General features: G+C 41.5%; 2 protein-coding genes across 6 annotated transcripts; both read left to right on the forward strand.

The window, feature by feature from the left end:
• Positions 1-1,922: 1,922 nt before the first annotated feature.
• On the forward strand, positions 1,923-11,690 carry scrn2 (secernin 2). 4 transcript variants are annotated; one of them, XM_051385206.1, is made up of 9 exons: positions 1,923-2,165; positions 2,852-3,016; positions 4,514-4,695; positions 5,189-5,388; positions 6,983-7,198; positions 7,274-7,439; positions 8,664-8,844; positions 10,486-10,642; positions 11,311-11,690. In XM_051385206.1, exons 2-8 carry the CDS (start codon positions 2,855-2,857, stop codon positions 10,636-10,638), a joined length of 1,260 nt encoding a protein of 419 aa, XP_051241166.1. In that variant the 5' UTR covers positions 1,923-2,165; positions 2,852-2,854; the 3' UTR covers positions 10,639-10,642; positions 11,311-11,690. The 4 variants fall into 4 exon arrangements, with proteins under 4 accessions (XP_051241166.1, XP_051241167.1, XP_051241165.1 ...); XM_051385207.1 differs by lacking the exon at positions 1,923-2,165 and adding an exon at positions 2,332-2,352 and having other exon boundaries at positions 2,854-3,016; XM_051385205.1 differs by lacking the exon at positions 1,923-2,165 and adding an exon at positions 2,748-2,768 and having other exon boundaries at positions 2,854-3,016.
• Positions 11,691-13,103: 1,413 nt separating this feature from the next.
• LOC127354655 (cyclin-dependent kinase 12) lies at positions 13,104-17,274 on the forward strand. 2 transcript variants are annotated; one of them, XM_051384712.1, is made up of 4 exons: positions 13,104-13,289; positions 14,163-14,841; positions 14,933-15,031; positions 15,365-17,274. In XM_051384712.1, the coding sequence occupies exons 2-4, from the start codon at positions 14,203-14,205 to the stop codon at positions 16,559-16,561; spliced, it is 1,935 nt and encodes a 644-aa protein (XP_051240672.1). In that variant the 5' UTR covers positions 13,104-13,289; positions 14,163-14,202; the 3' UTR covers positions 16,562-17,274. The 2 variants fall into 2 exon arrangements, with proteins under 2 accessions (XP_051240672.1, XP_051240673.1); XM_051384713.1 differs by lacking the exon at positions 13,104-13,289 and adding an exon at positions 13,301-13,404.
• The last annotated feature ends 292 nt before the right edge of the window (positions 17,275-17,566 follow it).

Below are 17,566 nucleotides of genomic sequence, written 5' to 3' on the forward strand. Positions count from 1 at the left end.
CATCAAATAACAAAAGCCAATCCATATGTATCAAGCAGATCCTCCATATGGTATAACAAAAAACTGTTAATAGAAAAGAAGAGTTTCTTTTGGGATAAATGGATTAGGTCTGGTATTCATATTCTTGAGGATGTGATGGGAGATGTTGGATTCAGATCCTTTGATGAAATTAAAAATAAATATAATCTGTGTAATTCAGAATTCTTGAGATTTCTACAACTCAGACATTGCATTCTCTCAAATAAAGAACATATTCAGCACACTAAAACTGAAATTCAGGAAATATCACATAAGGTAGGAGATAAAAACAGAGGAGCATCAAAATTCTATGAATTTATTAGCCCCTTCAGACCCGCCTTATGTTCCAAGGTTGTGAAAAATATAATAATGACTTTTTCCCATCCTTAATGCAACCAGAAATGAGAATCAATAAAAAAAAATTTTTTTATCAAAACCCTTTGTTATTTTTCTTGTCCATTTCAATGGACATCGGGTCCAAACAGTTGTTAAAATACCAACATCATATGACAACATCATACCTATTTTTTTGTCTGTTAAATGTTGCAAAAAGTAAAAAAGAAGCCCCTGTCAAGTGACGTCCATTGTAATGGACACAGGGTCTGAAGGGGTTAAAAGTACACAAGTGCCAAAACTGGGTGGTCTAAACCTATGTTAGGATAGGGACCTGGCCCAGGAGATACCAGAAAATGATTGGAAAAAACTTTGTGCATCATGGTACTGTTACTCACGTGAAACACAGTCACAACTCATTTGTTATAAGATATTAAATAGATCCTACTGGACTCCTTCCAAATTAGCAAGACTAAAACTCAGAAACTGTGATATATGCTGGAGATGTAATAGAAGGTGGGAACTCTGGTGCATATGTTATATGAGTGTGATAAAACTAATGACATGTGGAATGCAATAATTGTGTTCTTGAATAAGATGTGGACAAACTCCTTTTTATTTTCTTTTATTTTCTTTTTTTTCCTGTTTGTGAAGAAAAAAAATATAAAAGACTGGGCAGATACTGAAAAAGACACAATGTAACTCCTATTCATGTAACTGTAATAATGTAACAGTTATTGTTTTGTATTTGTCTGACCAAAACATCAATAAAAAAAATTCAATATAAAAAAAATGTATTAGTGAATTAAGTGAGTATAGAAAGAATGTATAAATTCTTATTCAGTAACATAGATAAGAAATAAGCTAAAGAAATTACATAACTCTCAAACAGATACCTACATACACATGCCTATTTAACAAATATAGGGGATTTCATATGTACACCTAAACCACAGCCTGTAATTTAATGGTTAAAGGGTCAGGACAGTGATTTAATAAAAATAATTATTAAAATTGAAGCAGCAGAGTCTGTATGACGTATGGGTCAAGCTCCTTAAAATGCTGGATCCTATATTTCCCATAATGCAACTCCATACAATCATAACTCTAAAGACATCATCAGGGTTATTTTTTTCAAACTGCATTATATAGAGCGGTTCCAGGCTGAGTGTACTCTGTGTGAGCTGTAAACTGAACCTGTGGTGTGAACCGGGTGGAGAGTCCCTGCAGCTGTGGCAGTCAGTCCTGTTTCCTATGAAAATGTTAACTTGTTTACTTGAGCGAATGCAAGGTAAGACGTTTGTCCAGGTCATCATTTTGAGTCACACAGACATGAACTCATGAGTTTAAGTGAAGCTGATAATCAGCAACTATGGTGAAAGAAATACTTTGCATATAATTACAGTTTTATACGCTCTTATTTTTTATATACAGTGGATGAGGGCAGAAATAAAGCACTTTCTTTATTGTTAACTTCTCTTAGTGACACTGGATTGTAACAGCTTGCAGGATGTGTCATGGAGGGATTCCCATGAACTCGAGTGTGACTGAGCATTGTATCAGTGGCTGTGGGTTTGCAGGCGGAGGGGGAGGCAGACTCATGATGAAGAGCTACATCATCATTCAGGCCTGCTGTGCAGCTTTCCACAGGTGTGGACTGGACGCCCGGCTGTGTGAGACGGTGAGCTGTGCTTGTGGCCAGACGAGACGAGACCTTTAAGTACATACCTTAGGATTTCTCGGTCACGTGACTCGGTCTCTACAACCTGCCTTCTCCCAGCCGGCCGGCCGCTCTCGCCATTGAAAAAAAAAAAGGTAAACATTTTCTACAGCAGCATTGACAGACTAGCTCTAGTTTACAGGCTGTTAGCCCCGAAGTTCACCCTTTGTTACTGAACCCCACTCCCCCAGTTAAAGGCGGAATGACACGGAGCGACGGGCGCGTCGCTGCTCCGGAGAGAGACGGGGGGGTGACAGTGTGCTCAGTCAGGCCTTATCTCTGTAAGAAACACTCATCTCCAACCGAGCTCCGCCACGGGCTACATCTGCGATCTGCGCACTTTAGGCGACATTATTTCCGGACTGGAAGCGATGCACGGTCGCAAATGCGAGACGGGAGCGATAATAGAGCAACGTGGCGGTCGGATTTGTGAAGATTACAGTCAATAAAGTGCTCTGCACAAGACTGCCTCCTAATCCCTGTGTGAAAGGGATGGGCAGTGCACCGGCTGAATCTGACTTTCTGCACACACACACACACAAAAAAAAGCAGCTGGGTGGGGAATGGCAGGAGAGTCTTCCTCCTGACTCCACGCACGCACATTGTGGTCTAAAAAGGGTGTGGGCGCACTTGCGTTGGATGTCAAACACATTGTCAGACTCTTATGATTAGTTTGAAATCAGATTGTTTACATGAGGTAGTTACTTTTAATTCCTCCCACAGAGCCAGCCAGACTTCTAACTTGTTTCCCACCCATTTGTTTTGCTGTTTCTTTGTTGCAGGATGGCAGAGGCTCCCATGTCATGTGATTGTTTTGTTTCCTTGCCCCCCGGTTCTCGCGATGACCATGTGATTTTTGGGAAGAACTCCGACCGTCCCCGGGATGAGGTGCAGGAGGTGGTCCACTACCCCGCAGCGTCTCACCCTCCAGGCTCCATGCTGGAGGTAAAGCCCCCCTGGACTCCTGCAGTCCCACACCCCCACTGCTGCTGACAACAGGCACCACGAATGCTAGAAATACACAGGGTGACTGATATGCTGCTTACTTCCACACTCTGGCGCATAGAATTAAGAATAAAAAGATTCAGATCATATATTTGCTCATCATATTAGTGCATTATTCACAATAAGCCTGTCTAAGAAAGAACTCTGAGACACAATGGTAAAATATTTACATGGCAACTTTATGTGGAAACATTCTTTCCTGTTAATGTTTAAGAGGAAGTTTTAACCTGCTGATGAAAACTCTTCTCCCTCTCACGTCTCAGTCATGCAGTGTTGGTTTTATTTGTCCAGGTTTTGACATATCTATTTCTGAGATTTGCAGTAGAGGTATTGTATGTTTGTGGTGCTCACAGCATTGAAAAATGAATCAGCAGTAATGTGTCCTGATCACTCAGGATAACACACAGTCCTCGCTGTAAACAACAAGTTTCATTAGAGCTACTTTTTTGTAAGTCCTTATGTAAACCATTGACAGATTGTTGTGTGGATTAAAATGTCTTCAGGTTAAATGTATAACCTGTTGCTGTTATTAAAAATAGGTAGAACATACAGAACATTTCTGACAGCGTAGCTGATGAAAACAAGTAATAGTTTTGTTAGCTCCACCAACTAAATTGCATTCATACAGGTAGATATTTCAAAACCACTAGAGGTAAAGGAGGAAAAACATTTTTGTAATGTTGGTGAACCAGCCCTTTAAATTTAATATAATATATATTAATATATTTTTTTCTTCCTGTTCCTACAGTGTGCTGTTTGAAGGCTGTATGTGCAGTTTGACAATAGAAGGTTGTTTTCACATTCGTCTGCTGAAAGTGGAAAGTTTCTCTGTGCTCATTGAAAATCAGATTTGAAGGGGCCTACAAGCAGGATTTGTGACATCACAAATAGTTTGGAAGAAGGAAATTTGGCTTTACACTGAAGGAATAGACATCTTGTGTCCAGCAGGGAAACGATTGTGGAATTTTTAGTGAGGTAGAAGGAGTAGATGACTTTTTAAAAAACACCTCAGACACACATTATCGACTATTTGTATGTATGTCTTAACACCTGCCTGGAGGGGATTTTGAAAATGTTGTTTTCTCCACACAACTCTGAATATGAAAATATCTTTTTTTAAATCATAAAAACAACATTCTACTCTCGCGTGACTGTTAATTCTGAATTGAACTAATGGATGCATTAATATATCTTTATCTTAGAAAGACCATATGTGTGATGGTATTGCTGCATAGAGGCAGGGGGGAGGTAATTTTGCCTTTTGAGTTTCACTGATGTGAAAAATACATGAGGTATTCAGTTTTTTATATCCTGGGGATTAATGCAAGTGTGTCAGCTTTGCATACTACACGACGAGCATATAACTCTGAAACGGTTGGTGCGATGCAACGTGACCTTAATGTTAACTGTGTCTCACTCACTCTTTTTTGTCTGCAGTGCACATACATCCAGATCCCTCAGGTAGAGCACACTCACGCTGTCATCCTCAGCAAGCCTGCCTGGATGTGGGGCGCCGAAATGGGAGCCAATGATCAGGGAGTGTGTATTGGGAATGAGGCTGTCTGGACCCGAGAGCCCGTTGCCCCCGGAGAGGCCCTGCTGGGAATGGACCTTGTTCGGTGAGCAACGAAAACCTTTTGATACTGTATACCTAAAAACAACAACAACAAAAAAACTGTACGGATAAATTAACAGCTTATCCGGTTCTATCAATAAAGAAAAAATAATCTCCAGAGCTGATGGGAGCAATTATTGCATTAATTACAGTAATTATTAATTAAGTACAGTTTGGATGTTGGATATTCAGTAGAAGTATTAACTTGATCCTCTCAGGCTTTGATCAGAAGGGTGTGTGGATTGCCACAAGCATGTTATGACAGGCGTAGTAAGTAGCGGAGCGTACCACTTAACAGTAGCATTTCCTACGAAACACATACCAAAGGAGTGTGTAAACATCACCAACAAACTCAACCGGTCCTCATGGTTAGTTAAACAAGTGTGTCTGAAATTGTTACAGTTAATAAATAACCCACTTTATGACTACATAACTGATATCTTGTGAAGAGAAAACTTGTGTATTTGAAGTAACCCAGCATGACTTATGATCATCAGACTGGGGTTGGAGCGTGGTGACAGTGCCTGGGCAGCGCTGACTGTGATCACTGGCCTCTTGGAGCAGCATGGCCAGGGGGGGCAGTGCCGGGAGGATCCCGCACCCTTCAGCTACCACAACACCTTCCTCCTGGTGGACCGCAATGAGGCCTGGGTCCTGGAAACCGCTGGAAGGCTGTGGGTGGCGCAGAAGGTCACTGGTGAGGATGCAAGGCGAAGGGTGCACGTATAGTTTAGACATTTAATCTGGCTCAATGGGTGCAGAACTGTTAATATATGCACTTACTACAGATCCATATATAATAACAATTTATTGACTTAAGCATGCTCCTCAATATGTGACTTACACACACACCTCAGACTTTAGTTCACGTCGGCCAACTTTCTGTGCTGTTTTTTTTTTTTCAGGGCTTCACACTCTGTACAACGTGACACTCTTTATCCTCATTTTGGATAAGGATAGGGAAACAGTGGGAGAAACCCCAGGACAGACATACATTGCAACTGGTGCCACATGTGCACAGTAGACAAATGCAGCAAAAGAGTTGCAATATATAAAAATTACAATTTACAACCAAAACTACACAGTGAGAATACAGAAACACAGGATACTGTACCAGGAGTCAAACACTAACTGTACTAATAACTGAGACAGCTCAATGATTAGATCAGATATATTCTTTTCATCTGCAAAAATCAGCACCTTTGAATGGGGTGATTTTTGTCCCACTTCTCAACAAGTCTACTAGACTCTCTAGAGCACCAAATATATATTAATCCAAGGCTGAAAATAGTTCCAGTAAAGGCTCTTTACTCTTGTTTAAAAAAACATTTGCTAACAACTAAAAAATGAATGGAAATCATCAATCAAGAATTCCACAATAAAATGTAAAAGGTAGTGTCCATGGCATGTAGGCTACTTTCTGCTAACAATCACACAATGCAATGCTCTGCAGGAGGAGGGATATCGGACACAGCTTTAGATTACAGCCACTGTAGCGGCTCTGTGAGGTACTGGCACAGCAGTGCTTTGAGCTACATGCTAACATCAGCATGCCAACATGCTCACAATGTCAGTGCTAACATGATGCTCTTTAGCAGGTATGTTTATCACGTCCAGTATCTTAGTTAACATGCTAAGATTTCCTAATTAACACAAAGTACAGTGAAGGCTGATGGGAATGTGTGTTTCTCAGGTATTTGGTCACAAACCACAGTAGATGAAAAATCAGAGATCACCTAAACCATCCAGTAGTTGTTGAGAGACATCAGTCTGGACCACCGTTGTGGACTGACCAGCAGACGATGCCTAAATCTACACCGCTAGCACGCATCAGTGCAGCATCTACAAGACCAAACCAGACTACAGTTATGCATTGAGTGATCAGCTGCTTAATCAGCCTTAAAGAGCAAATCCATACGAAATATTTAAATACTTACATGACTCATATTTGCTCTTTAATGTGGGAAGCTAAATTACAAAGTAAATAAAGCTCATTCAGATCTCTTTGTGCATTCTTCATTCTTCTACATGAGACCACAGCTTATAGAGATGTGTCATATAATTCAGGGAATCCTGAAATTGTGGTGAAGAGACGCTCATTCATCAGGGTTGGATCACTCTGTCAATTGGAGATAAACCGAGCAAGCCGCTGTGCTCAGTGTGTATGCAAATACAGCGCAGACGAGCACGCGGTACATGAACAAACAGCAGACTTGTACCTGCTTTTAAAAGGTAAATCTTTGGTTTAAACAAGGCGTCTTCACACACTAACAGCCACTCTCTCTTCTCAGAGGGTGTGAAGAACATCTCCAACCAGCTGACTATCTGTACTGAGGTCTCCGCAGAGCACCCGGAGCTGCGGAGTGTGGCCCAGGCTCAGGGCTGGTGGGACGGCGAAGGAGAGTTCAACTTCTCTCAGGTGTTCAGCCCCGAGAACCCACCTGCCAGGATGGAGCTGGCCAAACAGCGCTACAAGGGAGGCACACAGCTACTCCAGCAGCATGACGGTGAGGGTACATTTCCCAGAATACCTTTGGACATCACCCTGAGAACACTGTTAACGCTCTGATCTGCCCTGTTAGGCTCAGTGACGGCAGAGGTGATGATGTCCATTCTGAGGGACAAGCCCAGTGGCATCTGCATGGACTCTGGAGGTTTCTGCACCACAGGCAGCATGGTGTCTGTCCTGCCCAGAGACACCAGCCTGCCCTGCATCCACTTCTTCACTGCCACCCCAGACCCCTCCAGGTATGTCACCAATGAAACTAAGAATTCCTTGAGATCATAATAGTTATCAAATATAATAATTAGGGAAAATATTTGTCCATAAATTCCTGACAATTTCCCTGGTTCTTTAGTTACTGTATAGAAGGATGTAAGTTGATACTAATTGTCCCCACATTTATATGTTCAGTTTTACACACCATATTTACAGCAACAAGATGGTTGTCACAATCAGTGTGTCCGGTAAGAAAACTGTAAAAAAGAAAGAATAAAAAGGTAAAATAGGCTAACTACTACTACTACTAGCAGTAGCATCATGATAATATCTATGTAAAAAAAAAAGACATTGAAAAAGGACAGAGGAAACATAAGAAAGACACAGGGAAAAGGAAAATAAAGGAATAAGTCAGAAACAAATACTTACATTATAAAAGTAGTTGGTATTTAATATCTGGAAAATAGAGAAAAAGTGATTTTGTAGTATACCTCCAAGTAATTTCAAATGCTAAGCTAACCTTGAGATTTTTACATACAATTCAACATACATGAAGAAAGCTTCTAATAATAAACTAATAATGAATATATGTACTATATATACTTTGGTTTAAATGGGGCAGTTCCTTCAGGGAACATTTACAATAAACCCTTGTGACCTAAAATTGCCCCTAAAACATCTGAGTCGGAACGTTGTTTCTATATTATTATGGAAGAACAAAGCCATAAAACATGCCAAACTGCAGTGCTCCAATGTGTCACTGCTACTTTGACCACAAGAAGACCCCCACCAAAAGAGAGCTCTGCATTCCTGTTATATCCTAAATTCAGCAGCTGTTGGGCTGAAACATGTTGCTCGACCAGAGGGACATTGGTCCAAAACCCTGTCCTACCAGATACATTCCTAGTGTGTGGTACGTTCTGTCTGGAAAAACTGCAGTAATGTTTTTTACCTTTGTGGCATCAGAAACAAAGCAAAAACTACATTGAACAGAGAAAAAGTCAAGACTTCAGTAGATCAATAATATACCGAGTGATCAGTTGTAGCAACATTTATTTACATTTAATTTAATTTCATGGAAATAGCCTGTCAATTTCAAATGCATACACCATGACGTGTTAAACCCCCAGTATTCTCTTCCTCCACAACCTCTTCTGCAGTCTGTCTCCACTCTGGGTGATGGGAGTTTCTGAGTCTGCGTTTCTGTCTTTCCTGTTACTCTCCCTGTCAACCCCCCCCCCGTACCCTGGTAGGTCTGTATTCAAGCCTTTTATCTTCTCGGACTGTTCCACCCCAGTGCTGCGGGTGATCGCCCCACAGTTCGGCCCAGACGACCCTGTCAGGAAGCAGCCTCGCTTTCAGAGCCAGGTGGACCGCAGACATGACCTGTACAAGGCCCACCAGGTGGCGCTCAACACCATGGAGACCAACCCGGTGGGCACTGGTGGATGACCTAGGTCAATGATAGTCCGGTGCAGATCCAGGCAGAGCTGGAAGTTCACATCCATTTTTATATATATATCTATATATATAGATATATATATGTACATGCACAGCATTTTATTGAGAGTTGAACTCCTTCAGTTGTTGCTGATTAATTGCAGACGAGTCACACAGGACTGACACTCCCATTGAGGAGCAAAACACAACAGGACCTCACAGTTAGTGCAGACAAGACACATGGCGTGAGTGTAGACTAAACATAAACACACTACAAGTACACATTGAAAGCCAAAGAGCAGGGTTCAGTGCAACCAAAGACCATCATGAGAATGCTGGGAGGTTTTACTATTGCAAAACAAAGTGACTGTCCTGTCCGAGATGACTTGTGTTTTTTTGTTCAGACATTCTAAGCACATACATTTTAACCAGCATTGAGTTTATTATATAGTAACTGAGATAGAATAAGGTGCCACAGAAAGACCAGTGTGCTATTTACAGATACACAAGAGCCTGGTGTAGTAACCAAATTCCCAATTTCATTCTACATACAAATTCAAAGCAGCTGTTGAGTACATTTGTTTGTTCACATTGAATAACTCACTGCTGTAAAACATTAAAGCAGGCCTATGGTACTTTATTATATTTATATTACTATATTACAGCAGCCAGTGTGTCCACAAGTGACACACATAATGGTAAACGTTAAAATATGATGTAACAGTAGCTAAGCAGTGAAGTGTAATGAAATCAGCAATTTAATTTAATATCAGTTACACAGTCATATCTACCTCAGGTTTACCAACATTAGCCACCATAAGCTCATCATACCAGGTTAAATTGAGCAACTTTTAATGACTAGTGACAACATTTTATTTGTAAGATTAGGAATGTGGGATTTTATTTATTTTTCTTTCAGAAGTAACTTTAAAATAAATGCAGATTACATGCGAAGTCATTCCTGAGCTCTGAAATTGTAGTTTGACGAGTCAAGGTCAGCTCACTAGCTTTTTTCTGGGGCTTAAAACAGTATTCATCAGTGAAGAAATTGCCTCGTTCGGCATGGATTGACATGAATAACAAACTGAATAACAGTTATAATTGAATCCATAGCAGTGCAGCTGCTTTCTTCGGCATAGCATGTATTTTACTTTCCATTGCTGTAGTTTAATCGGCAGTGGCATATCAAAGTCATAATTTTGGTTGATGTATTTTGGTTTCTGCATTGAACAAGCAGTTAATAGATAGTTTTGTACTAACTAACTATCTGAAAATAGTGGTACACATTGTATATTATCAGTATGTAGTATGGAATTGGGACAGAGCTATTACTGCTGTTTTGGTGAGCAGCTAAAATCCATGTAGAAACCCAGATTAGTCCATAGAGGAAATGGAGGTGTGTGACAACAGCAACTGTCATTAAACCTGCACCTCCCGCCGCAGATGTCTGGTTGAATTTCCTTTCAAAAGGCTGCAAGTTGGATCTGGATTCTTGTAAATGTACATCTGTTTATTACTTGATCATAGTTGAGTATTTAGTCACATAGCTGCACTGTTTAAGCAGGTTTAAACATTCCAGCCCTATTTCACCCCCGTTACTGTTCTGACATCTCTGTCTTCTTCTGTCTGTGTCAGGACGAGGGTTTAGCTATCTATGAGATCCTGAGGGAGCTGGAGGCGCAGTGTCTGAGCGAGATCTCAGCCATGCTGAATGGAGAGATACCAGGAGACGAACTGGGCGACTTGTTTTTCGATTGCGTGGACACAGAGATTAAGTTCTACCAGTGAGGAGGTGGGAGGCTTCAGGAGCTTTATTTGGCTGTGTCTGGTTTTGTATCGTGTGTGAATGTGTTAAACTTGGAACTGCAACTTGGGAGCACAGTAATATAGTGCTGAACATGCATGGCAGTAGAAATTAGTGTAAAAGTACTGTAAAGGGTTCTCAGCAGTCGGATAGTCAGTCTTTCCGATTTTCACTTGGTAAATAGATGCAGAACTTAAGAACAAACTACATAATATAACATCTGATTCAAACCCAGTTTGATGAGGATTTTTAAGACCATTGAGTCTTGCATTTGTCTGTGAACAGACTCTGCAGGTTATGGAGGTTTCAAATATATTGAGACCAGTCAGAGCTGTCAGAAAGTTTTACTGCTGCAATCTGGAGAGACCTGATCGATCCTGTAACACTCATCCAGAATGTTTTTGGCATTAGCCAGCAATTCTTTGACGACGTTCTCGACAGCCTGCCTACAGTCAGGCAGTGAAGTGAAATGATAAAAACCATTATGAGAACTTGAAAGTTGAGATGGTGTCTGATGTCTCTTATTATGCTTCTGCCACTTCACTCATGCTTGACATGCAAATACAGAAATATCGCTGTGTGGAAGTGTGATAGGTACTGTGTGTTCCCAGCAAAGCTAAATAATGTGTGCTGTGTTTAACTGTCCTCTGTTACAGCGCCCTCAGGTGGACATCCCTAGCGCTCGCACAGTTGCAGGAGAAGGCCCTGGGACTGACAAAAAGTCTGTGTTCCTGGTCTTTCGGGGCCTCCGCCTCATTCACACAACACACATCCCTGACACCATTCCATCATTAACACAGACTAAATGTCTAAACTGCACATGTGATTGGAGCATATTTATCATCTGTATTACCCAGGGAGCAATGGCTGCACCTCATTAGTGAGTATAATGATGTAGACTATGTAGAGCTGTGTGAAGTTGCACAAATACTGTGAGTACGCCATTTTTGTTTAACATTTTGTTTGTTGTTGCAAATGTGGGTTGTCATTTGATGGCTACCTGTAGGAAATGATCTAATAAAGAATGTGCATAGTCTGTCCTGAGTGTGTTGTGAGCTTTCTGGCCATCCTAGTGGTGCGGCTGTAGGTATTAGTAATGTTAGAGTGCATCCAAATTCATGCAAATGTGTACGTGCATCTTTTTCTCTCCGTTTCAGCCCTCTGCTCAAAATAAACCACCTTTTGATCTTACTAGCCCCCCAAAAGGGAGATTCAACAGAGCGTGTAAATCTTTAAATTCCTTTCAGGGTTTCAGTGTGTTTGGCATTAAATGAGCTAACCCTTTTAAACAAAACAAGTAAAATTTCCATATTAAAACCCTTAAAAAGTAATCTACTTCTACATCATTAAAAATCTATGAATATGCAAATTGTGTTCATTTCACACACAATGTCTCCTACTGCATTGTGCACTGGTGGCTTCAAGTTTCACACTTGTATAAGTTGCATACTGGACCAGGGTTTATTTTCATCATCACTCTGTGTTGCTTGGATGTGAATAGTAAAATAAATGGAGTTTGAATTATTTTGAATTCCTCCTGTGACATGTCAAGATGTCTTCTTTAAATAAAAAGGCCTACACTTACACATTATATTTGTGATGATGTGCATCTCTGTCTGAATTTGAGCAAATCTCCTTGAACCAGAAAGCGGTCCAGAAGCCTGCAGTGATGATGTCAACTAGAGTACAACCCTGAATCTGTCCCATCATGGAAGAGCTGCAAAGACCATAGGACAGCAGCAGTGAGGGACATTTGTTTCAGAAGATATACAGAATATATCAAACAAGGCCTCTATCAGACCACAGAGTTAGTTTTCTTTCCAGATTAGTGGAAAGAAAACACCCAAAATGTTGTCATACTCTGGGTCAGAAATCTCCACATCATTAGCACTTACATACACCAAAGCTTCCAGTTTTATTCCTCTATTCTGAGGGTGTTTACTGAGGGGTTTAGTCATATAACATTCATAGCCTGATTTATATCACATTTTATCCCCAAATGTATTTTTTATGGCTGTTGAAAGTATATTCTGATCTATGGAGTGTTAAAGAGGAGGAGTGAACCAGAGATATCAGAAAAACAAAAAAAATGCTATAATGGAGAGTGAAGCGAGGGAGTTGCGATCTGCTCTTACAACACTAGATGCCATTAAATCCTACACACTGGACATTTAAACATAATATTTTAGAAAACTTGTAATTATAATTGTCTTAATAATGTAAATCATCTACTGGAGAGGTTTCATAGGTTAAAACAAATCTCTTTAGCATTACATCATTTTCTTATCTACTGCACTCCAGCCCAGTGGGTGGCGCTATACAACCATGATATTAAAAAAAAATGGTTTGCCAACCAAAGAAGAAGAAGAAGGCGCAGAAGCATGTTGTTGTTCGCACTCCATCCAGCAGGTGGCGGTAATTTAAATCCCTTGTTACTGACTGGGGGAGGTGGAAAAGCAAACAGTTAGGGTTGGATAGGCGGCACTGAACAACTTGGTTAAAAATGTTATCCAGCTGCCTTGCGGTTTGTTGTTGTTGTTAGGACTTTAATAAACGTGATAAATACCCAACCCTAGTTTCAGCACTGTCCCTGCTCCCACCCCTTTAAAGAAAGTGGAGTCGTCCAACGGAACAGGTAACGTAACGTTAGGTTGCTCCAGTGCTGTGTTTAATGTGGCTAGTTGTTGAGCTACAAACTGCCTCCTGCAATCCAGCTTTCATTATAACGGAGCTAACAGCAGGCACAAAGGGTCAGTACTGATGCAACTATCGCTGCTGCCTGGAAATACTTAAACGACGCTGACTGATAATACATAGTGCGTTTGGTGTTTTCATGTTAGCTGAAGCTAACTAGCTAACCAACGCTTGATGTTTTCTGCAATGCTAACGTTAGTGTGCAGCCAACCTACTAGCAAACTGCTAGTTTAGCTAGCCAGCTAATGTTAGCATACGCCAGTAATGGTCAGAAATATACTGAATCCATGGCTAACCTTTCCTTCGAAGCTCGGGTGGTTTTCACTACTACAGCCGCTGGTTTTACTGAATAATTCTGTGAGTCCGTATGACAGCACACAGCACCTGCCATCGATATTACGTCTCTGTAACTTTACTTTTGTCCCATGCTTTAAAGTATTTCTGACACCTTCATGTGCAAGGCAGGTTTCAGTCTAAGCAGTCAGTAGAAGAGCAATCCCCTGCTGTAAGTGTAAGGACTGTACACTGTGGGTCCTCTAAGGCCTGTGTCTGATGGAAAGATCGCATACTACTCCCACAGCCACACTAATTTCCTTTATTATCCTTTACTTAAGAAAATCTGAACTCAAAATGGATGCATGAATTATATATGATTCTTTTAGAGCTCATAAGAGACCAAACATTATTATTTATGAATAAGTCAGTGTGAGATAAGTGATTGTTTCCTGTCTGTGATCGAAGTTTGGCTTATCAATCTCTCTGAGTTCTTTGCCTCATAATTTTAAAGCTGATTTCTTTTTTTTCTTTGCTGCAGCCTTTGACGTCCATTCAGCTGCTGGTGCTGCTGTGAGATAATGTACTCAAACAGGTCTGAGCACAGTCACAGTCGGCAGTACAGTGACAGAAGTTCAAGGCAGTGGGACGGCTATGATGCCAGATGGGAAGAAAGACATGACCCTCACAGAGATGTACCGAGGGATTCCCATTATAAATACGGTGGGGATGGCCCCAGTAGCACAGAGAGGAAGAGCAGAAGTAGAGAGTACAGTGACTCCCCTATGAGGCTGTACAGTAAAGACTCGTTGAACAGAGACAGGAGCCAAAAAAGCCCAGTGAGGAGACGCATGTCCTCACCTGATTGGAGTGTTTCTGAAAAGAAAAGGCGAAGGTTTACAGAGGGCGATGGAGATGATTACAGATACAGGCGTGTGTCTGAGGATAAAGCAAGCAGGCATTCACCAGACAGTTTTTCACGCGCACACGTAACCAGTGATTATAAACATACACAAATACAGGAAGAAGAAGAATTCAAATACAGGAAAACATCACAAGACTCCAGACACAGATATTGGAATGAAGAGTTCACCTACAGGCAACAACACGATGATTTAACATGCAGACGATCATCAGGATATTACAAAGAGAGAGATGGTCATGAGTGGAGCCGGGACCGCTCACAGGAGAGGACACGATCACAAGATTGCTCAACAAAGGTCAGTCAGAATAAATGTTGTGTGTTAGCGACAGTGTGAGGACTGTGTTTATTTTTCAGGTAGTAATAAAATATTCCTCTTTATCGAACAGACTTATGCCAAACCCAGAGCGAGGAATGACAGCCCTTCCACGGATAATGAGGATCATCGCCAAAATAGAGCAAGGTTTCCATTGAATGCCAGCGGACAGGTGGGTGTGTCTCACATGTACTGAGGGACTATTGTTTTAATCAGTGAGAGTTGCTGGCAGATGCTGCGTTTTTTACCTCAAAAATGTTTTTTGTTTCAGTATGGAGGTGAATACAGTAACGTGTTCATTCTGCTACAACAGATCCATACTGACACTCCTGTCTCCATAAAAACATTACTATACAAAATATATGTGTGTGTGTGTTCTTTTAGCTCTGGTAATCAAAGTAAGCCCAAAATCCTCAAGAACGGAAACACTCACAGGTTGTTCCATACCACAAATACATTTGCAGATAAGTTACATAAACAGCTTTTGTTCTGTGTTTCCCGACAGTCTTACGAGAGTGACGTCAACAACCAAAGTGCTGCTGTTCCTGAGCAGAAGTCCACCAAGGGTTTTCAGCGTTTCCTCGACGTGCTCAACAGGGGTGTGAATGTCGCCACGCTCACCAAAATAGTGACTCAGACCTCTACAAAAGGGGGTGATCAGCCACATTCTCCGTCCTCTTTTATTAGTGCTACAGATCGTCTGTGGTCTCCCACTTGTGCCGGGAGGAAAGGGGGAAGCCACCAAAATGCCAGCCACTGGAGTGAGAGCGAAGGATCCCAGAGACTGGCTTCTCCACAGCCTCGTCACAGGTCCTTCAGTCCGAAGCGGCGATCTCTGTCTAATGAGAAGTCTCTGCAAAGGGGTGACGGAGAACAAAGCTACTTTAGCTCCAACAGTAGATCCGGGTCTCCGTCAGTGGTGGAAAAGACCACGCCGGCACCTGAAGATGAGCACAAGCACAGGCACATGCAGGATGTTTTGCAGGCCATTGGCATAGATTTGGGGTTTGAGGAACTGGGCCAAATGTCACACCGGATCCAGGAGCGGTTATACGGAAAGAAGGACGGTGACGGGGGCCACCATCGTAGAGTAAGCAGGGAAAGGGACACAAGGCGAGCGTTTTCACCAAGACAGCAAAGTAGATCATCATCAAGCAGGTCTAGTGTTAGCCCGTCAACTCGAGAGTATCACGTGAAAGAAGACAACTATAGTGCTCAGAGGGATCTAACAGGGGAACACCAAGTACAGGTACATCAAGCCGTTGAATATAGCCAGAATAAGAGCAGTAGCGATTTGCAGGAGCGTGAGGAATGTCAAACCAACTCCCGGGAAAGCACTGCTGAATGTCAAGCATTTTCTCAAAACCCCACATACCCTTTGTCAGAGCCATCTCCTACACCCGTGATGCCGATGTACTCTCCAGTAAACTGTTCACCGCTGCCGTACCCACCGCCGCCTCCTAACTTGCCCCCCGGGCTTTTCTTGCCTGGCCTGCCTCCCTTCCTCCCTTACCCCCGTGTCCCACCTTTGAACATTTTCCCAGCAGTACTGGCTCAGACGAGGCACCTACTCCCACAACACATCAGTAATCCTCAGCCATTTTTGAACCTGCCAATTCAGCCTCTGAACAACACACAAAAATCCAAAACAGTGTCAAGGCCCCGCTGTTTGCAGGTCATTGAAACCAAACAGCCTGGATGAAGACGTTACAGAGAAGTTGCATACGGTGAAAATTTGCCTTTAAACATACCAATATAGTTGAGTAAGTCTCTTATGCCTCTGGAGAATAATAAAGAGATATTCATAAAGTAATAAAACAGTTGGGCCTTCAGGGGGTCCTGTTTTAAACACAAAACACACATTTGAATGTCACCTAAAAGAAAAGCAACTTTGAGCATTTGTAATCAACCAAATCAACAAAATGGAAGGCCAAAAACCACGAAAACACAGACAATGACACTAACAGTTTTTGACCACAACTTAATTGACAAACCACGAGGTAGTGTTGGAGCTTCTTCATTTACCCATAGCACAATGCCATGCTAAAATAACCACTGACACAGAAAGTGTTTATTGATTTCTGAAAACTTTGTCTGCTTTATTTTGTTATTCAAAATTAGTTTAAACACCATGATTTGATACTTTGTAAGTTTTGTTGAAACGTTATCTAGAGAAGTCTTTCTGTAGGCTAAATGCCTTTTATTCTAATGAAATGGAACCATAATCCAGTGTTTAGTCTTCAGATGGTTTTGGCCGACCTACTATAACAAAAACGTGCTCTACACTGAAGCGTCTGTTTGTCTGATGACATGTTTTCTTTTTGTGTACTCACGTACGCAGAAAAGTGTGTAAATATTTGAATTGCATAATATTACAGTGATTTGAAATAAATGGTGAAGAGCTGTTTAATTGCACATTGACTGTTGGAGGAAATTTGATGCGACTGTCATCTACAGGAGTCTTCTTTGGCAGGTTGCACATTACACTCACTTGTTGTCATGAACCCGTGTATATACAGTATGGAAGTAGTAGGCCTGGGATTGTTTCACTACACCGTCTAACATCTGTGCAGCTGTAGTGACCTTGACTAAGATATAGAATCTAACTAACTGCCAGTGCGTGCATATGTATGCTGTGTGTTTGCTTCTGCACACAAAAGTTGATATTACATTAGGACTAATTATTTCTGACATTACTAACTATTGG

Source organism: Dicentrarchus labrax, unplaced genomic scaffold (genome assembly GCF_905237075.1).
Source record: "Dicentrarchus labrax unplaced genomic scaffold, dlabrax2021, whole genome shotgun sequence".
NCBI lineage: Eukaryota > Metazoa > Chordata > Actinopteri > Moronidae > Dicentrarchus > Dicentrarchus labrax.

Coding starts and splice junctions, on each gene's coding strand:
- scrn2 (XM_051385205.1), top strand. Junction 3,017..4,513: donor CTCCAGGCTCCATGCTGGAG/GTAAAGCCCCCC, acceptor TTTTGTCTGCAG/TGCACATACATCCAGATCCC. Junction 4,696..5,188: donor CTGGGAATGGACCTTGTTCG/GTGAGCAACGAA, acceptor TATGATCATCAG/ACTGGGGTTGGAGCGTGGTG.
- LOC127354655 (XM_051384712.1), top strand. CDS start 14,203: ATGTACTCAAACAGGTCTGAGCACAGTCACAGTCGGCAGTACAGTGAC. Junction 14,842..14,932: donor CACAAGATTGCTCAACAAAG/GTCAGTCAGAAT, acceptor TTTATCGAACAG/ACTTATGCCAAACCCAGAGC. Junction 15,032..15,364: donor CATTGAATGCCAGCGGACAG/GTGGGTGTGTCT, acceptor GTTTCCCGACAG/TCTTACGAGAGTGACGTCAA.